The following is a 23,700-nucleotide window of genomic DNA, read 5'->3' as shown; positions in this document are numbered from 1 at the left end:
GCATGCTTTCTACTGAACATCAAGAAAAAGGCAAGGAGGTCCATTCTTAACACATCTATTTAACATTATGCTAGAGATCCTAGACTTTGCAATAATGCAAGGAAAAAAAACAGACATACAGATTGCAAAAGAGTAAAATCACCTTTATGTACAAATGACATGATTATGGATGTAGAAAATCCTAAGGAATCTAGAACTAGTAAGTGAATTTAGCAAGGTTGCAGAATAAAAAATCATATACAAAAATTGTATTTAAAGTGGCAGCAAAGAACAATCTGAAAATAAAATTTAAAAATCCTATTCACAATAGCATCAAAAAATTAAAATACTTTGGAATAAATTTAACAAAAGATGTATACTGAAAAATACAAAACACTGCTGAGAAATTAAAGAAGACAAATAAATGGAGAGACATATCATACAGGTTGGAATAGTGTTAAGATGGCAATTCTGTAAATCTTCTAAAATTTGGGCAAAAACTTTAAAAGTACGAACAGACTCTTCACAAAAAAAGATATATGAGTGGCCAAAAAGTATATGAAAAAGATGTGTAACATCACTGGTCATTAGGGAAATGCAAATTAATGTGCCACAGTGAGACAATACCACAGACCCACTAGAACAGCTCAAGTTAAAAAGAATGACAATACTAAATGTTGGCAAATTATGGAGAAATTGGAACCCTAATACACTGCTAATTGGATTTTCTTAAAATGTAAAATGTATACTGACCATTCAACCCGGCAATTCCACTTCTATGTATCTACCCAAAAGAAATTAAAACATGTCCACAAAAAGAATTGTGCATGAATATTTATAGCAGCTCTATTCATAACATCCCCAAACTGGCAACAACCCAAATGTATGATAACTGGTAAATGTTAAATAAACAAATGTGGTATTATCCATACAATGAAATACTATTCAACATTAAAGATGAGTGAACTACTGACACGTAACAACATGGATGAATCTCAAAAACAACATGCTATGTAAACACACAAGACTATATATATACTGTATGAATCCACTGATATTAAATTCTAGAAAAGGCAAAATTATACCAACAGAAAACAGAGCAGTGGTTGCCTGGGACTGGAGTAGGGGAGTGTCGGGGTTGACTGAAAAAGGGTCCATGGGGAACATTTTGGGGTGATGGAAGTATTCTAAAATTTGAATTTGGTGATGGCTGCACAACTTTACTAAAACTCACTGAACTGTAAAATAGGTGAATTTTATGGTAAGTAAATTATATCTCAAAAAATATATTTAAAAAAAAAAACACACATTCCTTGCTGGGCAAAGAATTAAGTGAAACTATTTACTCTTGGAATTAAAACAAAAAACATCAATGATTCATTTCCTTTTGCAATAATCCATTTTTTATCCCCATAAAGAAGTATTCTAAGCAAGGTAACGTATCCAAATAGCTTTGATAAAGTTATTATTGTGCTGTTATTACTGGTAAGATTGGACTACAGAAGTAGTTGCAAATTTGCTACGCAGATGGAAAATATTTCACTTTCTGGGACAAGGGTCTCCCAGCTCACCTGTCAGTAGGGTACGAGACACAGGCTTTGGCAGATGTGCTCTGTACATTTTGTCTTCTAAAAGCTCAGTCTTTGATGCTCCTTTGCTGGGGAGGGGAGCTCTCCACACTTCTGATATCTCTCTACAGCCTTGTCAAAGGACATATGGTAGGTTGGATCTCTGGGACTGTGCAAACTACTGGACTAAATACACGGAGTGAGTGTTCAGTAAAAAGTCTTATTTGTTTTGCTTTAACACCTCAATCTGCAATTTATGGAGGAGCAGCACAGGACTAATCTGTTTGGTTTTATTTTATTTACTTATTTTTTTGTGAGGGGATCAGCCCTGTGCTAACATCTGCCAATCCTCCTCATTTTTTGCTGAGGAAGACTGGCCCTGGGCTAACATCCGTGCCCATCTTCCTCCACTTTAAAGATTTTATTTATTCATTTTTTTCCCCCCAAAGCCCCAGTAGATAGTTGTATGTCATAGGTTCACATCCTTCTAGTTGCTGTACGTGGGACTCGGCCTCGGGTTGGTCGGAGAAGTGGTGCCTTGGGGCGTGCCCGGGATCCGAACCCGGGCAGCCAGCATCAGAGCGCGCGCACTTAACCGCCAAGCCACAGAGCCGGCCCCATCTTCCTCCACTTTATATGGGACGCCGCCACAGCATGGCTTGCCAAGCAGTGCGTCAGTGCGCGCCCGGGATCCGAACCGGCGAACCCCGGGCCACCACAGCAGAGCGCGCACACTTAACTGCTTGCGCCACCGGGCCGGCCACTAATCTGTTTGGTTTTAGACTAAAACTCTTACTCATTAAAGATTAAATGAGGAATACAGATAGCAAGTTCCTGTTTAGGTAAAAGTATAGTCTACGTGAAAGGAACAGAGTAGCAAAGGGAGAAAATTTTCTCAAATCTGCCTCAAGAGATCCAATTACCCTTAGCTCTCACACATACAATCAACTTCCATCAAAGAGGTTTTTATTTTGGGGAGGGTGGGCAGGACATCTCTTTCTCTTGAGCCATAGGTTAACATATACCCAGCTTCTGTCTTAGAAGTACTGGAGAAAGTGTAGCTTTTCACTGCCGGACTCAGCATAAAAAAAAAGAGCTCCTAATGGGCTGGGGGGGTCTTGGTAACCACTCTCTCTCTATAACACATGGCAGAGCATCATGGACTCTCCACTCAATGGCAGTAATGCTAACACCTAACAGGCAAAATCAATTTGGTCATGATAAAGGATCTCAGGTGTTTCCCTGGGTAGCAGGGTTTTCTGACGGATCCAGGCTAGAACTCCGTACACAGAAATCAGGCATTTTATAAGAAGATACTGCCTCACTTTCTTTTAGAAACATAGGACAGAATGCTAAATGCACCCGACAGGTTCAAATCACACCCGGACAAGAGTTAAAATAAAGGCACAGACATGTGGGCTTATTTGTGATGATTTTTGATGCTGGTGAAATGGACCAGCCTGGTAATTTCATGTCACCAACATGCTTCATAATCACCACAGCTCCTTCCCCCACCCTGGACCTTAAGATATCACTATTCATTCACTGTGCAGTCCCCTGTAGTGGAGGGGACGGCTGTGACACACGCATATTCCTTTCCACTTAGTGAATCCGTTCACATTCTTCCTAGATCATTCCTCTGAAAAGATTCAACAGCCTCCTGGGCTTTCCCATGTGCTTAATTAAAAAAAAAAAAAATCAAATTAGATCATGTTGACCATATTCAAAATCACTGATGGCTTCTCAGTGCAAATCAACATCTAAACCTTACAGCCTGGAATCTGGAATCCCTTCCCTCCCTTTCTAGCAGTCTCTCCTCACTTGACCCCAAGGCTCCATCCAGCTGCACAGAGGTGACCTTCAGAACACCAGCTTTGTCCAAACATTCCCTCTTGCCCCACATCTAAGTCCCATCTTTCCTTTTAAAGCCCCAATTGTGGAAGCCTGTCCAGAGTCCTCCAGTTGGAACTAATCTTTCCTTCCCTATATTCTTATAACGTACAGCTTGTACCTTGGCTAAAACTCTTAGGTAGGCTGCCTTGGATGCCAGTTATTTTATGCGTGTGTCTGCCTTCCTTTCAGGCCCAGCAAATCTCTACGTTGAATGCATATTAAAATCACCTTGGAAATCCTTGGAAAAGTGGCTGATTCCAGGACTGGGCAAAGGTAAGTACAAGATGCATCCAGAATACATCTTGTTATGCCAGAGAGTAAGGAAATGCTCAGAAAAAAAAAATTGTGGGGGGGCACGTCACAAGGATACGGAAATCAGCTTGAAGGAACTTCCACTGGACAAATCTGGGACAATTTGAGACCAAAATAAGTATAGTAATGAATTATAAACCACTGAAAAATATAAGAGCCCATGAGTCCATACCAGTAACAGATAAATAAATAGGGGAGGGGGGTTCTCACAGAAGAACACTGAGTGCCAAATGGTAAATATAGAAGGAGGGCTGGAGTTAGAAAAAATCATCATTTTGCAACCATCATAGTAAAGATTGATTTAGGCAAAAATCATCAATGGATGCTAAATCTAGGAGACATTTTTGATGAGAAGTAGGTCACTTACGTGGTCATAAAATGTCTTCCCACAGATTGCCTACTAGTTGCAAGGGCAAAAATAGTAACTATACTGTGGAGAAACTGGATAACACCCTGACTGGGTGACTGAATCAAAATTAACAGCAGCAATGAGGGCTGATGGACATCTCTGCCTCCCAATGTAAAACCCTGAGAAGGACATATCACTTACATAGCATTCTGGCTGGGAATATGTAATTTGAATATAATCATGAAGAAACATCAGACAAACCCACAATGAACAGTGTTCTATTAAAAAAAAAGTGTAGGGGCAGGGTTGGGGAGATGTGGCCTTAAAAAATGTCAGTATCATTAAAAACAAAGACAGGCCTTGAAAACATTCCAGGTTAAAAGAGTCTAAAGAGACATGAAAACTAAATGCAATACCTACTGGATTCTGTACTAGAGGGGAAAAAACGCTTTTATAAACGACATTATCAGAACAACTGACAAAAACAGAATATGGACGAGAGATTTGATAAAAGTACTGTATCATTATCAATTTACCGAAACTGATAACTGTGATTCTATAAAATCATACCCCTACTCTTAGGAAACATTCATTGAAGTTTATAGGGATAAAGGGGCCATGATCTTTTTGCAACTTACTCTCAAATGGTCCTGGAAAAAACTTTTAATTTCCAAATAAAAAGTTAAAAACAATACCTGGGGACTTTTTCTGATTTACTTGTTTACAGTGAAGCCCAGACACTGTATTCTTTAAAAGCTTCCCAAGAGTGAGAACTGCCGAGAGCAGCAGTTCTTAAAGCATGGTCCTTAGACTAGCACATCAACATCACCGAGGCAAGAATTTGTTAAATATGCCCACACCTACTAGATCAGAACCTCTGGGTGTTGGGCCCAGTAATCTTGTTTTAACACGTCTTCCATGTGATTCTGATGCCCACTCAAGTTGGAAACCACTGACCTAGACTACAAGCTCCTACATTCTATATTTCTAGCTTCTATGTTCCCCACAAAACCTAGCAAAATGCTTTGTGTATAGTCATATCTCAATAAATGCTTGCTGAATTTAGTCTGGCAGTGAATGATAAGGCAAAAATGACCAGTGAGGCACTTAGAGATGATAAACTACTCTAAAGGTCCCAGCTAAAGCATTACTCTGAGTTTCTAAAGTGAATTTAAAATTTATTTTGAAAACAATAAAGGAAGTTGGATTACTTGAGAGGTTAGTAAAAGCACTGTTGTACCAAAAGGGAGCAGATCAGCTTACAGTTTGTTAAGTCACTGTCAATTGAAAATATGCGATAACTTACGAAGGTCTTGGACTGGTATTTAAAAATTAATTCTGTGGTTCTGGGAAGCAATGCACAGTGATTAAAAAGCCATGCTGTGTGTTACCATGCAAGATCTGCTTAGAGAACACTACATTCACATGGCTGTGATGTGGCCCAGATTTAATGAGGATGGCCAGATTTCAGAAGAACATCCTCTAGGTGGCATTTGGAGAGACAAGACTCCCGTAATGAGAGTGAGCTGATCAATTTGCCTACTGAGTAGAAAATGAAACAAATAAATCCATTTTCATGCAATTGTTTTCTATCTTAAGAAGTTAAACTGTTGAAGATACTCTAGGATGCAGGATATTATCCCAGCCTCACCACATGCCTTTCCTAATTGGCACCCTGAAAGATTTCACAGGAACAGGGTGTTACTCAGGTATCGTTGATTTAAAGGTTATCTAGTCACAGCAAGGCAGAGGAGAATTCATCTTCAAAATTCACCTCCTTGTTGAAAGCCCATAGAGTGTCTTGGCAATTAACAATTCCTATCACCTCTAGCTGTTCCCTATAGAAGACTCAGAACTCGCCTTACAAATTGCTCTTTTGAAGATCAAAGGGAAGCTGAATGTGCCTGTGTGTGCTCTTGATGAGACTGTGATTTAATGGAATTTTTAGAGAAGGCTTGCTGGTAGTGTTTGGATGACAGCCCTGGGGCTGAGGATTCAGGGGAGCTTGGCTACTCTTCCCTCTGGAACATCTTCCCTGTCTTTAATTGGCACCTCATTAGAAATTAATGAAAATGACATCCTCTGTTCTTCCTGCTCTAGGCATCGAATGCTACAAAAAGGCCCATCACAATTCATAACACACTCAATTTATATAGCAATGGCTCTTAAGCATTATTTATGAGATGTGAATTTCTTGTCAGCAGTTAATAACCTGTACAGAGTGGAAGGGGAATGGAAAAAAAGATTGTGAATATATATATATATATATATATATATATATATATAAAGATTTTCTGCAGTGGATAAGTGTTATGTTTGAGTTCAAACTATCTTCCTAAGTCTTCACTTTTAGTAGTAAATTACTGTTTCCCCCCACTCTAAAACCTTTCAGGGCAGTTAAATGTCTCTCCACACTCCATACATCCTGAAGGAAATAACTACACAACTCACCCTTTCCGAGAGAGATCCAAGCACACAGGCAGGAGGAACACAAAGCTGTTTGTCAAAGACACTCCCAGAAGTGTATGTTCCCATTGCTGTCCTTCATCTTTTAAAATGTGGCAGTAGACTCAGTCATTTTTCTGGGCACATAAGTGTAATGCTCTCAGTGGGCCAAATTGAACTCTCCTAGCTCTCTCTAGGAAGGCTACACCTGGAGGGACTGTAGAAAGCTCAGGGCTTTCTTCCCCAAAAGAAAAATCAAATCTCTCTATAAGCAGACCCTCAGAATTGGGCACAAGCCAAGAGATTACATGTTAGCTCATTTAAAAAGAATGCATGTTTGTGGCAAACCCAATTGGCACTTAGAAATCCAGCCTCCTGCCCAGGGGGTAAAGAGCACAGCAGAGTAATCTGCACTCACCAGAGACAGTCAAGTAAGTTGGCTTCACTCAGGAGCACGTGATATCACCTAACATGTATTTCTAGATTTTTTTCAACTGAGTGCTTAAGACCTTAGGAAATTAGGTGGTTTGCATCAAAGCTGAAGGGTAAATTGGGCAACTCTGGTTGGTTACAACACCTCTGGATCTCTCAGCGCTAAACTGTGAATTCTCGCTGCTTGCCTGACAAGGAGAGGAGGTATTAGTCACTGCCAGAGGCAAGATAGCACACTTGATGGACCAATGGCTTGATCCACTAGGGCAAATCCTGTGTATAGCCAGGATTCAGTTACTTTCAAGAAGGAAACAAGAATATAAGGTACAGGGAAATCCCATGATTCTAATTTAGGAACAACCAAAGGCCCGTGTTATAAAAGCAACAGCCAAATGGTCAGGTAGGCTTCACAACACTGCTAAAAGACTGAACTACTGAAATCCCCCAATAGTTCAAAGACCAAAGCAAGAATTTGCAGACTATAAAAGATTAGACAAACCCGTCAATATGGGCAAAGTTGGTTAGCCATTAGGCCCTAGAGTTTCCTTGGCTAACCACAGCATTCCTTCTCTACCTCGCCAAGAATTTAAAATTACCTGGCAGGGTTAAGATGCAGCCTAAGAAGAAGGTTCTGGGCTCACTTCGCCATGCCACACGCATGAACACAACTAAAGTTTGAAAAAACTGCTGACAGCCTCTTCTCCCATCTCTCATCCTACCTCTCTTCTTTACACTTCCACTCAAACATTTAATAGGATAACTAAATGCCAAGCTAAAAAAATAAAAACTCGTCCAGTGACACCTGGATGCCCCATGCTGGTCCCCATTTCTGAAGCTGAATATAAGCTTCTGATCTTAAATACCACATACCAGAGTGTGCAACAAACAGATTCCTAGTCATGACAGGAAAAGGAGTTCTAACTTCGTTTCCATGAGAAGCTGGTACTCCCTCCTTTCCTCCTCATTTCCAACAGGGCAGATAATTGACAAGAGCAGCAATGGCTGTCTCTTCAGAAGATGAAGGACTTTGAGTAACTGTAACTTTATAACTGCTGAGCGATCATCTAGTCCTGACCACCAGCATCAGTACTCGTAGGATATCTACAGCTATCCCAGAGGTGAAAGGAGGCTTCTAAAACTTACTCCTAAGGATAAAGGATATAGGATTCGCCGAGGCTAGAGCCAGGCCTCAAAGTCTGCCTGATGACACCTCTGTCCCACAGAACAATTTTATAATACTATGCTTTAAAATCAGGAAATAAAAACAGGGACAGGAAAACTACAAGTTAGCCGAAATAACGCAGCTACACAATTTTGTTCCTATGTTACACGACAGGCCCCAGTTTTGTTCCATTGTGGGTAGGCATAAAATTTTTAAAAATACCTCCCTGTACAGCAATTCTAAGAGTTCGTATTACACTGGATAATACAGAAGGAAAGGTTACTTTAAAGCTATTTCAAAGGGTTAACTGACAATAAATTATGGTTCAATAATTTTCTAGCCAAACTTTAATTTAAAAGGGATATGGGGGGAGAAATCTTCCATTTATTATACATAGTAAGAAGCTCATTCAAAATTAATTTAATGTCTGAATTACATGGTACATATCCCAGAATTTCGCTAATTTGGTTAATCTCTAAATAAGTCATCAACGAGGAGGAGCCAGAGTAATACGCAGTGGGGAGAAGCTGAAAGCAGTAAGCAGTGACAATGCAACTCTAAAGAAACACGTGTAAGAGTAGTTGGGGATATTTTTGCCTTTTTTGTACGTGTGAGAGGAAATCAAGGGTGTCTGGAAGTAAGAATCTTCTCCTGATTTCTCAAGCTCCAAACCAACAGCTTGCAGAAGAGGTACTCAGGAGAAGAATGAAGGACTTCAGTCTCTTAGGAATAATTTCCAAAGCTCCATCAGGGTGTCAAGGACACAGTCTCCATCAGGCCACTGGGGGAGATGCTTACCACAGCGGCACGATCCCAATTCCTGCTGCACCAGCTCCAGTTTGGTTTGGCACTGGAAGCACCGACGTCGACTCTTCTGTTTAGATCGGCTGGTTTCCTCGGATCGTTCAGTATTCTCCAGTAGTCGTGGCCGTTTCACTGGCGAAGCCTCATTCTCAGACTGTGAATCTGACCAAAAGAAGACATTTGGGGGTCAGGGTTAGTACTTGGCCTGGCAAGCACAGCTGATTAATGTACTGCCAGGCATTCTTCTGACCAGGTTACTGCCCTTTTCCAGGAACTGGACCTGTGTAAGCAAGAGCCAGTTCTGACTGGCCTGGTTTATACTGCACAAATTGTGACAAGCATGTACCTTCAGGGTTGACTTCTAACAAGCTAGGCCTGAGCTAGGAGAGGAGGGTGGGGTGGCTCAACAAAAATCAGTTCTACGTTGTTGTTTTTAAAAACAGCTGTCTCTATGAGGAGACAGCTGGAAATGGGATCATTTCCATTCAAGCTGGAAATGGGATCCTCTCTTTATCTGTATCCCTTCTTTTGGCCCTGGCTGTTTACTGCTTATATTGGTTATTTACCCCTTCTTGGACAGTTGCTTGTCTTCAAGTAGACTGTAATTCTTTAGAGAGGGGCTATATTTCTTTATATTGCCATGCTCAGCACAATTCCATACCTAAAGCCAATGTTTGATGGGTGATCCATAATCTTTTCTAGTAAAAATACTCATGTTTCTACTCCTAAACATACAAGAATCAGCTTCTAACACTGAAAATTATTCCAACTTTATTCAGAGTGAAGGGAGTATGCTTCCTTGTTCACAAGCAAGCTGCCCCATGGCCTCCACTGTGGGGTGGTAGAGGCAGCACCTGGCACCACAACTCTAGGGTTGGTGCCAAATTGGCAGGTGGAGGGAGGTGTAGTGTGTGACGACTTGCGTTCTGTATAACCTGTAAAAAAATAACTAAGATGCAATAAAGTTCATGTGATAGGCAGACTGTAAATAATTCTTGCCTTCAAAAAAAAGGCAGCACTTGGGGGCTCTGTACTTCCGGAACTGCCACCACTGCATACTGAGGATGCACCTCTAGTCAAGGTCCCAAAGTGGTTTGTGCTAAACCACCTCTGGAAGGGACTCTCCCAAACCATCTTCTTTAAAACAGATCCACGGCCGGCCCCGTGAATTAGCGGTTGGGTGTGCGCACTCCGCTGCTGGTGGCCCGGGTTTGGATCCCGGGCGCGCACCGATGCACCGCTTCTCCGGCCATGCTGGGGCCGCGTCCCACATACGGCAACTAGATGGATGTGCAGCTATGACATGCAGCTATCTACTGGGGCTTTGGGGGAAAAATAAATTAAAAAAAAAAAAAAAAAAAAAAAAACAGATCCAGATCCCACCACTTCTCACCCCTCTACCACCACCATGCTGATCTAAGCCATCACCATCTCACCCAGCCTAGTACAACAGTCTTTTAACTGGTCTCCCTACTCACTCCCTTACCCTTACAATCTATTCTTCACACAGCAGCCAAGTGATCCTGTTAAAAATCAAGCTAGAATCACTTTACTTCCCTGCTCAAAACCCTCTAATAGCTCCCCTTCTCAGAGTAAAAGTTCAGATACTTACTATGACCCTCAAAAGGCCCTGTATGATTTGCCCTCCTCTCATCTCTCTCACCTCATCTCCTGCTGCTCTCTCCCTTTACTCCATCCACACTAGCCACCTTATTGCCTCCTACCTCTCAGGGCCTTTGCACCTTCTGTTTCCTTTGTCTGGAACACTCTTCACCCAGATCTACATGGGATCTCACCTCTTTTAAGTCTTTGAAGTCACATTTTCAATGAATCTTCTTCCCTGATCACTCTATCTAGATCACTCTTGTCCCCTCTTCCCCTAGCACTGCTCTTCCTCCCTTTTCCTGCCTTTTATTCCTTCATAGCACTTATCTTTTAACATGATCCACCAGAAGAATATAAACTCTTGGAGGGCAGGAAGTTTCACCTGCTTTGTTCACTAATATGCCCCCCATGCCTATAACTCAGTAAATATTTCTTGAATGAATGAATCTTCTCCTAGGCAGTCCTGATTTTCTATTTAAAGTGGCTCCAGTGAGAAGCAGCAGACTATTGGATGTATTTTTTTTTTTTTTTTACAATCACAGTGGACAATTTTAATCCACTTCACTCAGTAAACAAGCTAACAAATATTAGATGTATTTCAATGAAGTCTGTCTGTATCCCTTTCCCCAGCCTCCCACTGTGTGAAGAAGATGCTGTCGAAGAGCACTCACTGGCACCAAAAGTGACGATGCTAATGGTTTGCTCAGAGCCCCCAGCCCACTGCATTGTGCACTGACTTACAGAAGGCACGCATGATTCTTAGCAATTGTAAACTTCATTTTTTATCTCATTTAGTTCTTCCAGTCCTACGTGACATTTTCCCCCAATACGATCCAACTAAACAAGGCCTTTGATGAAAACAATTGAAAGCAAGTTCAGCCTATTTCCCAGCTCTGCTGAACGAAGCTGTCCTAACCCAGTCGGTGTGATGACTGAGGCAGCCACAGACATGCCAGGCCCCTTCCCCTACAAGAGCAACAAGCAACAATCTAAATGTAAATCACTACAAAGCAGCCAGCCAAAAGGAATTCACCTTGTATGAGCCACATTGCTCTCTAGAGGTCTTTTTTCACAAACCAGCAATGGCACTATTTGTATTAATAACCCTATTTAGACATACTTTTTTTTGGTAACAAGAAGAGAAAATTCTAGAGTAAAAGCCTGAACAAAAAAAATGGTGTTTGTTCTGAGACAAGGTCCTAAATGGGAGCATCCTTATAAGAAATTATCCCCTGATCCCGGGGCTGGGGTGGGGGAGGAGAAAGAGAAGGGTCCACAGAAGAAGGGGAGGCAGTTGAAGCCTTTGCATTGTTAATATTGCTAAATTAATAATTAGTAATTATTAACAATTAATATTGTTAATATTGCAAATCTAGAGGGCCTTGACATGATGCCAGCACACCTCTAATGTAAAAGAGGACCACTCAGACCCTAAGCTTCTTTCATTCACACCACCATCTGATAGAACCAAGCGTGTGCCTGGAAATGCAGAGTTCACATTCAAAGCTATTTTCCACATGAGTCTGTCCCAAACTGTCAAACGTACTGTCTACCTGCATAGCACCCATCTCCATTTCTAAAGCAAACCTTTGCTACAAGGAGAAGACAAATTTGCTTTCAGTGTGACAATGCTATCCATAGCTAATTATTTTCAAATAAGCAAGGGAGTGATATGTGAAGAAAATATTTTTTAATGTATGATTCCTAAGATTGGGAAATAGAATTCGTATTTATATTATCATAATCATCATTAGTCACCAGCAAACAACCCACTTGATGAGACCTCCCCCACCAAATTAGGAGACCTGTCTAGGCATGATCTCTTTTCTTCTACTTTCCCACCTGTCTGACCAATGAGCATTCAATAATAATACTAAGGAATAAGTCTATGCTTAGGTCTCATGCTGAAATTTTCCTTTATCCATTCCACATTATACATAAAGACCACTGAGTTGTTTGTTCTGGTAGGCAGGAGGCATAGGATATTCCTGAAATAATGGGTCCTATGGGGGGTTTCTGATGCTGCCAATAGCTTCTGGCTGCACTGCACTGCCCATCCTAAAAGAACACCACTCAGCCCTAGTCAGTCCTCTGAGAGTCAACGTCTCGGCATCTTTACAAGTCTAAGACCAAAGGCATCCAACCATGTATAGAAAGTCTGAGCCGTGAGAAGTAGTCCTCAATGATTCTAAACCAAGACAGACGAAATGTTTACCAGAATGTGTTATTTTTTAGAATCAAGGAACTGTTCCCAGACATTAAGAGATCCATAACTTTTATGCTCTGGAATACACCCACTTAACCTTCACTCAGTCTATGATCTATTAAATGGAAAGGAATCCTTGTGCCCTCTAGTGCTCCCTACCACAAAGACAGAGGGAAAATAAGCTTCTTCAACTGTTTACTACCCTTCACACGCTGCCATCTAGGAAGGTGACTGTGTTATATATAACTTCTTGGTGAAGCAAACCATTCTTTGGCATTTTCTCACAAGTCAACTTAGTGTTTTAATTAGAAGCTAATGAAATAAATAGCAGTCTACAGGATCATCATGTCTGCATAAGAAATTTTACATCTCCTCTGCTAATTACTTAATGAAACTTTGTGCCATGGGGTGAGTTGCCTAAATAAGAGAAACAGATGTCCAGGGCAGGGATTCTAATTACGTAATAATTAACTAAATAATTCAACCATTCAATTATAAATTTTATGTCAATTAAAAAAGGACTACTAGAAAGAAAAGATTCAAACATGGTCAACACTAAAGGAACCCTCATCTACTGTCCATATTTGAATAAATTAAACTTTGATCATTTACTTTTTGCTAAAATCATCATTCCTGTTACCCTGAAGCGTTTTTAATTTCCCCATCAGTGACAGAAAGCACTGAACAGTCTACTTGCATAATCTGAACTTGGGCAGTAAGGGTTAAACGTGGAGAGAGAGGTGAACAGAAATAACTCTTACATGCAGTTTTAACTGTCAGAAGAAATGAGTTCTTGCAAGGAGCATGCTCATTAGCAGCAGGAGGAGTTGTAGTGGCAAGCTAGAAATTGTTCCCAGCCCAGGAGTTAAGAGTGACTTTTAATTAAGGTCCTTCACAAAGGGCCAACAAAGCACATTTCTTCTAGTATGCTTTTTCTTAAGAGCATAATCTAGTCTGTATATACCTACACAAGAGCTACCCCACTCCCATGCCAGGTTTACAGTTCTTGGTACTCACCGGACCTCCTTCCTCTGCCTATGTTTAACAGAATGAAAAAGATATCACATCAGATCTTCCAGACAATGGAAAGTTTGATCAAGAATCATAATGTGATTAAATGAGAAAGGAAAATCTGAAGAAAAAGGCTTTTACCTATCAGCTTCCAAGGTTTGAAAGTAATTACTGCTTAATTTGTGACAGAGAAACAAGTACAGTGATTTTAAAAACATATAATCTTCTGAAGAGAGAAATTCTTCTAATTGTACTTTCCTAGCCAATCACAGAAAGTAGTCGTAAGACTTTCAATTTAGCAACACAGTTTAAGTGGAAAGCTTGACTGGAGACAACAAACAGAGGTACTTCTTTTAAAATTCTTTTTTTTGTCTCTGACAGAAATTCACACTTGTTCCTTACTGTCACTGTTCTTGTCTTTATTACTCATGTTCTCTCCCGAAAATCTCCAAATAAATTGTGTCAGGCCTGTCAGAGTTGAATCTCAATCTCTCTTAATCTCCCGTCATTGTGCAGCTGGCAGCCCGCGCACACCCTGGGCTGCTAACCATAACTGCGGCCTTCTGACATCTCAGGCAGCTCTTAGCCCTCTGTAGAAGCCAACATTCACAATTTAGAATAGGAGAAAGGGAGAAGCAAAGTGGCAACAAAGAGAAGGAAGCCTTCTGTTCGCTCCACCCACACCTTCCCTCACTTCTAAGAAAGAAAGATGAATCTGTTAATCTCAGGCTCTATGACAGCTTTTGAGGTACTCAATCATTTTTTTTAGAACCTATCACAGTGTCTTGACAGATTGACATTTACGATCCCAACAGCCTGTGCAAACATCAGTAAGAGCAATAATTAACGAACCCTCACACATCACTGCTGTCTCTCCTTCGACCATTTAAAAGTAGCTTAAGCTGCTAAAACTTCTGGTCATGAAAAACACCACACTCTCACTGGAAAAACTGATAAAAGAGACTTTTAAAAAAAAGCTGTTTTATAGGTACTTTCTCTCTGCATCTCCCCTCATGCTTTGCTTTTAGAGTGCATGCAGGAATTAGAATCACCCCCGCCTGGCATTTTACTATGTGCGCCATAAAAGATTTTAGGAGAGAAAACTCCCTCATTATCCATTAACAATTTTTTTTCCACTTTGTTCAACTGGACTTCCCCCTCCTTTTTTATCTTCCTAATGGCCCTAGAACAGTTCTGGAATAATGCACCTGTTAAAAAGCTATTACGTGGGGGCCGGCCCGGTGGTGTAGTGGTTAAGTTTGTATGCTCCGCTTCGGCGGCCTGGGGTTCATGGGTTTGGATCCTGGGCCCGGACCGACGCACCACTTGTCAAGCCATGCTGTGGCGGCGTCCCATATAAAGCAGAGGGAGGTGGGCACGGATGTTAGCCCTGGGCCAATCATCCTCAGCAAAAAAAGAGAAGGATTGGCAACCAATATTAGCTCAGAGCTAATCTTCCTCACACACACACAACAAAAAGCTATTACGTGGACAGAGAAAGAAGTTCACGTCTTTGGAAGAGGCTGAGGATTAAAATTTTGTGGAGAATGCCTTCATTTTTATTTGATATATGATATGGAGATGAATCTAGCTTGAGATACACCTAGGAATGCCATGTCTTATATCATAACATCATTTTAAAGGTTAGTTTTTCGCAAACTGCCAGGCAGTACTATTCTTAAGCATTAATCTCTCTCTTCTCCTTCCATCTCTACCCCCATCCTCCCATTTTTTCTGGCTCTCTCTCTTGCTATTAGAGATATCCGAGGGTGGTCTCCTTCTCTATCACAATCTCAAGACTTAAAGCAGACCTCTGACTCTTCCTCCCTGCTGGAAACACAACACTGGGAGACCTGGGGTGGCTGATCAGTAGTGCCAACTATCCTGGGAGTGCCCTGAACTTTTGGGGTCTCTGTCCTCTTCAGTAAGCTCAAAAGACATAAGGCATCAGAAATCTTCTTGGGGTTAATTATATCATCTACCCATCTGATTTTGGTCCTCACGACAGCAGTGCAGAAGCTGCTTCTGGCGGGACTTTTTCGGATGGAAGAAAGCTTAAAGAGCAGCAGAACACATGCAAGTCATGAGCCTTGATTTGTACCCTTCAGGAGATGAGTACCCACATGTCCCAAAGGCATGTTGTAAAGACTGGGATCAGATTTATCACTTCTGCATAGCCAATCTTCCCTTCTGATTCCCGCTGGACAGTAAGCTGGAAGCTGATTTCGGTAGCACATCTTGGCAACAGAAAAAAGCAATTATGAATTCATTAAAGGATCAAGTAAGAAAAGCTAATGGGCTGTGGAAAGAACAGCTCTCCATTAAATAAAAAAATCTTAAATAAAATCATGGCACCAGAGTCCAACAGTTCTAAAGGAAGGGGTTTCCGTCAACTTTGCTTTCTTTCTTTCTTTCTTTCTTTTTTTTTTTTTTGTGAGGAAGATCAGCTCTGAGCTAACATCCATGCCAATCCTCCTCTTTTTGCTGAGGAAGACTGGCCCTGAGCTAACATCCAGCCGATCTTCCTCCACTTTATGTGGGATGCCTGACAAGCGGTGCATCCGTGTGCGCCCAGGATCCTAACCCAGGCCACCAGCAGCGGAGCGTGCGCACTTAACTGCTACGCCACGGGGCCGGCCCCAACTTTGCTTTCTTTCTAATCTGTCTGTCTTTTCTTTCTTTTTCTTGCCTATTGTACTAGCTAGGCTTTCTAGTATGATGCTGAACAGGAGTGTTGCGAGTGGACATCTTTGCCTTGTTCCCAATCTCAGAAGGTTAAGTATTCAGCCTTCATCCAACTTTTTATTTTGAAAAATTTCAAACATATAGAAAAGTTCAAAGAACAGTACAATAAACACGTGTGCACTCCATTGAGATTCAATAACTGTTAACAATCACATTGCTTTATCTCTTCCTTCCATATTTATACTTTTTCCCTCCAAACCACATGAAAATAAGTTGCAAACATCAAAATACTTCACACGTACACATCTAACAATAAAGCATTCCTTACATCAACAAAGTATCACACCTAAGAAAATTAAGAATGCCTAATGTCACCTAATAGTCAGTACATATCCAAATTATCTCCATTGTTTTAAAAGGCACGTCCAATCAAGTTTCACGTGTTACATTTGGATCTTATGGCTACGTCTCTTTTACTCTAGAAGAGTTCGCCCCTCAAACTGTTCCTTCTTTCCTTCCCTCAAATGACAGGGACTTTTTGAATAGTATTGGTTAGTTTTCCTGTGGAATGTACCACATCCTGGATTCTATCTATCTATTTTTAATGGCATCATTTAACTTGTAAGGAAGTAGATTTTTAATTGTACATCTCCTCTTCCATATTCAAGACCAGAAATTAAAACTTCCAGCAAGCACCTGACAAATCCACATGGTTGGAGGGTTGGCACAAGTAAGGGCAGGCGAAGAAGGACAAGTACTGTGTAATCAGCCCAGTTCCTAGGGCACCTTGGCAGTGGGAGGAGGAATGGTTTTCCTCTAACTGCCTCCACTGCACCTCTGCCAAACACTGGATATCAGGACATAGTTCATCTGTGCCCTGGCAACGAATGGGTGCTTAGGTGAACATTAGGAGATGAGCTAGCTACTAGTGTTTTAGCCCATGATTTCTTATAGTCTGATGGCACTGCCTGTGACTGAAGTTGGTCCCAGAAGGCCACAAGTTATTCCTCCAATAGCTTCCTGGCTTTTTTCTGACTGCCTTTCCCTCTTGACTGACTCTACACTGTCGCTAATTGTTGCTATAAGACATCTCTTCACTGCTGAATCACTCAACTCCCTAAAATTCTTCCTTATTTTAAACCTAAGGAAAAATTTCACCAGAATAAAAAATATAAAGCAAAAGCCCAGGCTCGTTTGCAAAAATAATCACAATCTCATTAAGTACAATAATATTCTCAATTTATTTGGTCTGTCTAATTTATATAGGCCTCTAGATTAATCACTCCATTCAGGGCCCTGACAACAGTCAACATTTCATTAATTATTTCTCAAGCGCCTACTGTGTACTAGGCACTGGGCTTTTAACTGGCAAATGAGAACTGTGTATGGCAGTGATGTCTCCCTTCAAGGAGGCCACAGTACAGAAGGAAAAGCATATATGCAAATAAACCTACAGCATAATAAGCAGCATATTAATATATGATCAGAATGCTATGAACAAAAAACATGGAAGTGATAAATTCTGTTGGGGGGGTTGACTAAGATTTAGAAGAGGGAAAGGTCAGAAAAGGTACCTCTTGAACTTAAGAACTAAATTGTACATACGTAGACAGGTGATTTTTAGTTCACATTTGTCATCCCCACATTCTTCTGAGGGGCCTGCTTTCCAGAATATCATTTGTATATAAGCTGTTGCTCATCTACCTTCTACCTTCTTCTCTTTACCAAAAATCATATCAATAGACCATTTCACAGTCTGGGGAGCAAAGGCACTTGGAGAACACCAGTTTGATGGGTTTTTAGAGAAACAAAGCTGCTGTTTCTTTTTCCCTTCTCTTTGACCTTAACTGCTTCAAATCTTTTTCTGGAGGTTCACGAACATCTCCCTAAAATGTCAATGACCAGCTCACAGTTTTCCTTTTATCATGTTTATTAATCTTAATATTTGTCTGTCTGTCTGCTCAGACATGTAGATGGCTTTAACTGCCAATTTTTCTCTACCTATTAAGAATCTTCCAAGCCCATTTTCTTTTTATTATTAAACGATTTATTTTGAGATAGCTAGGTCCACAAGTAGCTATAAGAAATAATACAGAAAAACTCCACGTACCCTTCACCCTAGTTTTTCCCTACAGTGACATCTTGCAAAACTCTAGTACAATATCACAACCAGGATACTGGTATTGATATAGTCAAGCTATAGAACATTTCTATCACCACAAGGATATGGTACCCTTTTATGCTGCCCTTTTACAGCCGTGCCTACTTTCCTCTCTCCTCCCTTGCTCCCTGGCTACCCCTGGCAAACACCGATCTGTCCTCCATTTCTATAATTTTGTCATTTCAGGAATTTCATATCTACGGACATATACATGGACATATAAACGGAATCATATAGTATATAACCTTTTGTCCAAGCTCATTTTTAAGGCCACTCATCACAGTACATAGGTACGACAAAAGAGATTCCTTAAGTTAAGCTTCAGTAATAACGGCAATTAACAAGCAATAAAACAAAAGCACTTATTCTGTACCAGCACTTTCTAAATGCTTTTACATATATTAACTCATTTAATTTTTATAACAAGGTTATGAGGTAGGTACTATTACTACCCTCATTTTAAGGGATGAGGAAACTGAGGCACGGGTTGAGTGAATTGCCAAAGATCGCACAGCTAGTAAGTAGAAGAGTCGCACAGCTAGTAAGTAGAAGAGTCAGAATTTGAACGCAGGCAGCCTGGCTTAGAGTCCTTGCTCTTAACTACTACGCTATCCTGTCTCCAACTGTTGTTATACTTCAAGATTCTACTTCCGCTCTTCCATGAGAGTACCTTACTACAAAGGTGAGTTTCTGCAACAAAGACCCAGCTGCCTCTGGGATGAGGATAGGGGGCAGATCCTGGGCCAAATATGGGAACAAAAATAAGCACTGATCTCTGATCCACTTAGAATCTTGTTATCCAAATATCATGGTGCAATTTCTCTAAGATACGTCTCTGTTGAACAACCCTACTTGTCCTCTGCTCTTAGAATATGACTTATAAGACTTACTCCTCATAAGACTTACTCCTCATACATTTTCTTCCCATTCCTACTAAATCTCTGCATTTCTGTGGTTTGTAGTGATAGTATTTAATTTATATAAAACCAGCTTTGTTTTTTCTCACGTTATTTTTTTTAAAAATCTGTCCAAAGAAGTTTCTTTACTGATTATTTATAGGATGATACAAAAAAGTTTTCTTCCCCAAAAGCAAAAGAAAAGCCAGTTATCTTTACTTAAAATTTTATTTCTTGTAATACTCAGAAAATGTAAAACATGCCTTCTCGCCTTTATATGGGCCCCACAGGCAGAAGTCAAAGCTTCCTCTTCTCAACCACCCTGACAGCTTCCTACAGCTCATATACCAAGTCTCCTTAAAGAAGCACAGGTAAGGGTGGATAGCCCATAAACCCATAACCCACTCCCAGGTTCTACTAAAAACCTGCAGCCACCATCCCTGTTTGTTGAGTGCCGTTCCTACTGCACTATTTACTTAAAAGCTATCACCAGGAGCTAAGTTCTGTAGAGGGGTCGCTGGTCAGCAGAACCTATCAGACCAGCAATACAGTAGTCACCCTTTGTAGCTGGCAACTGGCCTGGCACTAGTTCCTTGTTTTAGCTTCTCCATTAGCAAGACCTGTCCTGCCTGGCCAACTAAACCATATTACTTTTTTCCATAGATTTTTCAGTTACTCATTGTAACTAACAAATTACCCTCAATAGATTATCTTTCCTTTTTATAACTTGCTTGGGTATTTTAGAGTTCAACAACATTACAATGCATTGATTTTTTAAAATATTACATTTATAGCATCAATAGAGAACAGAATAAGGTAGCACTATTAAGGTGAGAGAAACAGCGAGCAAAGCACGATTAAGAAACCAAAGAGAAAGATATACTTCTCAAAGGCCATATGCCCAAGTTCCCTCATTTCTGTTCCTTGACCACAAATCATGATATATGACAAAGTGCAAGGATTCTAAGACTCTTACTCTTTTTTTTTTTTTTTTAAAGATTTATTTATTTATTTTCCCCCCAAAGCCCCAGTAGATAGCTGTATGTCATAGCTGCACATCCTTCCAGTTGCTGTATGTGGGACGCGGCCTCAGCATGGCCGGAGAAGCGGCGCTTGGGTGCACGCCCGGGATCCGAACCCGGGCCACCAGCATCGGAGAGCGCGCACCCAACCGCCAAGCCACGGGGCCGGCCCTAAGACTCTTACTCTTTTTTTTTTTTTTTTTTTTAAAGATTTTATTTATTCATTTTTTTCCCCCCAAAGCCCCAGCAGATAGTTGTATGTCATAGGTTCACATCCTTCTAGTTGCTGTACGTGGGACTCGGCCTCGCGCTGGACGGAGAAGTGGTGCCTTGGGGCGCGCCCGGGATCCGAACCCAGGCCGCCAGCATCAGAGCGCGCGCACTTAACCGCTAAGCCACAGAGCCGGCCCCTAAGACTCTTACTCTTGAATCTAAGGATTCAAGACTGGTCTTGAACTTCTGTTCAAGTATTTCCAGTATTTCCAGAAAACTAAGATCAGCCACAATTTCTTTTCATTTATCCAAAGAAGGGGAAATTTGAGAGAATCCATGAAATATCTACATATCCAGATTTATTTTCATATAACTGTATACAAGACAGGCAATACTGTTTTCATTTAGTTTCCTAGAACACTCATTTAGAAGTTAAACTGCCTAAAAATATGGAATAAGTCTTCTATTTACTCTGTAGTTACATGAAGCCTAGAGGTTTTCAAATTATGCCTTATAAGATTATACAACTGTTTTGAGCAGCTGGGCAGCACATGGACTATAGCCACTTCTTCCTACTGTTGATTTATATTTAAAGAGGCCTGGGCCGGCTCCGTGGCTTGGCGGTTGGGTGCGCGCGCTCTGATGCTGGCGGCCCGGGTTCGGATCCCGGGCGCGCCCCGAGGCACCACTTCTCCGTCCAGCGCGAGGCCGAGTCCCACGTACAGCAACTAGAAGGATGTGAACCTGTGGCATGCAGCTGTCTGCTGGGGCTTTGGGGGGAAAAAAATGAATAAATAAAATCTTTAAAGAGGCCTGAAGGAAAGGGATAGGACAGAAGTCTTCAAATAATGTTGTACCTCCCTCTCTTAGTCTCCAAAGAATGAATGGTTCCCCCAGGGGTTAACCTGACCTGGCCCTGGGTCTTCTGCCAGGAAGACTGAAAACAAGTGTCCTTTACGGAAAAACACTGAGTATGGGGGATAGGGTAGGGAAATGGACAAAGAAGAATGAGAGACTAATTCAATTTTTCTGATTTTTTTGTTAAAAATATACACACAGACAAAAATTCAAATATTTCCATGCAAATCATTTTACCCCTATAAAGCTTAACTATCCTCCCTGTGGGTGTTTTTAATTTTTCAATTATTTTGTCTGTCTGACTTATAACACAAGCCTCTAGGGGCAGGGGCAGAATTGGCTATGTTTAGTACTCCCACTGGTGCTCAACAACAAAATAATAACAACAACAACAACAACAATAATAATAAAGAATATCTCTATAACAGGGGACAAGTTCTTAATGATGGTAATCTTGCAATGAGACTGTCATCCTGTGGGCTGTGCTCCAGGTTTAATGTAAGCAGAAAAAACGTTTGAACATTTATACTTTGCTATTTAAAAAAACCCAGCATGAATGCATAACTAAGTAGATGCTAAAATTAAATAGCTGATTTGTTTTTAAACCATTTTTGTTTCTAATTTAGCATCAGCTTAATTCAGTTCCTTGCTCTACCAGTATCACTTAGTTTCTTCCACCAAAGATCTAGTCTTTTGACTCATTACTCCCAGGGTAAATCCCTGAACTTAAAAATAAATACTTCTGTGCCTCATTTTAACTCTTTCTGATGTGAGGCTAAATGAACCTAAAGTTAGAACTTAACATATGATGACAAAGAGTGCCCAGAGAAAGCCTTGTTTTTTTTTTTTTTTCTGAATGAGTACAACATTAGGCATTCATTACTCAGGGTTGTATCAGTGTTGATGTAAGTACTACCAAGTGTTTAGAGGGCTGAAGAAAGACAGCTTAAGAAAATGGCTTATGAAAGAAAGAGAAATAACCCCCTTTGTAAAACGAGCTGCTGGAAAATCAGAGGCAAGGTATTTTGCATAAAATCATTATGAAAATTGTTTTTAGTCCAAATTTGAAACATGAAAGGAGCAAGCACCTAACATTTTAACCTCAATTCAACTCTTCACTGAAAGAACTATTATTTTTCAAGATGTCCACGCCATGAACCACCATACTCAAAAATAAACTGTAAATTATATCAATGTGAACTTCCCAATTTTGAAAACTGTACTGTGGCTATGTAAGATAATACCTTGATTTTAGAAATTATACACTGAAGTTTTTAGTATAACAAAGGCAACTTACTGAAATGGTTAGGGATATGGATATAATACACATGCACACACATGGGGGTGGGGGGGTTGGCAGAGAAAGCCAATGTGGTAAAATGTTAACATTTGGGGAATCTAGGGGGGGCGGTACCTGAGAATTCTATGTAATCTTCTTATAACTTTTCTGTAAGTCTGAAATTACGTTAAAAAATAAAACAAAACAAAACTATATTCCAGAGTAATCATACTTGGAGATGACTGGCTAGAGTGCCTGCTGAATTCTTTCCCGGAAACAATGACATTGCTTAGGTCTGATGGGAAAGTGCACGACAAAATGGTCGTAGCAGGTAATCAACAGTAAGGTCAAAGCTCATGCTTCTCTAGGTTTGTAGTGAAGTCAATATTTATCTGTAAGCACATGTGAAAGATGAGTCAGACTTTTACATGTCTCTCTCTTAGTCTAAACTTCCTCCAGTCCCTATAAGGACCCATTTTTTTTTTTTTAAAGATTTTATTTATTTATTTTTCCCCCAAAGCCCCAGTAGATAGTTGTCTGTCATAGCTGCACATCCTTCTAGTTGCTGTATGTGGGACGTAGCCTCAGCATGGCTGGAGAAGCGGTGCGTCTGTGCGCACCGGGGATCCGAACCCCGGCCGCCAGCAGCGGAGCGCGAGCACTTAACCGCTAAGCCACAGGGCCGGCCCAGGACCCATTTTTTTTTTTTTTTTTTTTTTTTTGACATAATCTAACTTATGTTTTATTCAAGGAATATTCACTGTATACCTACTAGGCACAGGTGAAATCAAACATAGTTCCTGCTCTCGTGAAACTTATA

The 23,700-nt window shown here is 40.7% G+C and overlaps 1 protein-coding gene across 3 annotated transcripts in view; it reads right to left on the bottom strand.

The window, feature by feature from the left end:
* The window catches only part of ZFAND3 (zinc finger AN1-type containing 3), a 330,825-nt gene that overhangs the window by 22,299 nt on the left and 284,826 nt on the right, over positions 1–23,700 (bottom strand). For all 3 annotated transcript variants that reach the window (XM_087438549.1, XM_087438548.1, XM_087438550.1), the window contains one exon: positions 8,939–9,106. In XM_087438549.1, coding sequence (XP_087294675.1) covers positions 8,939–9,106 — 168 coding nt within the window. The remainder of the gene's footprint in view (positions 1–8,938; positions 9,107–23,700) is intronic.

The sequence above is a fragment of the Ceratotherium simum genome, chromosome 13 (assembly GCF_057802395.1).
Source record: "Ceratotherium simum simum isolate JZ-2026a chromosome 13, ASM5780239v1, whole genome shotgun sequence".
In the NCBI taxonomy this organism is placed as follows: domain Eukaryota; kingdom Metazoa; phylum Chordata; class Mammalia; order Perissodactyla; family Rhinocerotidae; genus Ceratotherium; species Ceratotherium simum.
Note: the sequence above shows the minus strand (reverse complement) of the source record. Positions and strands in the feature narration are given on the sequence as shown.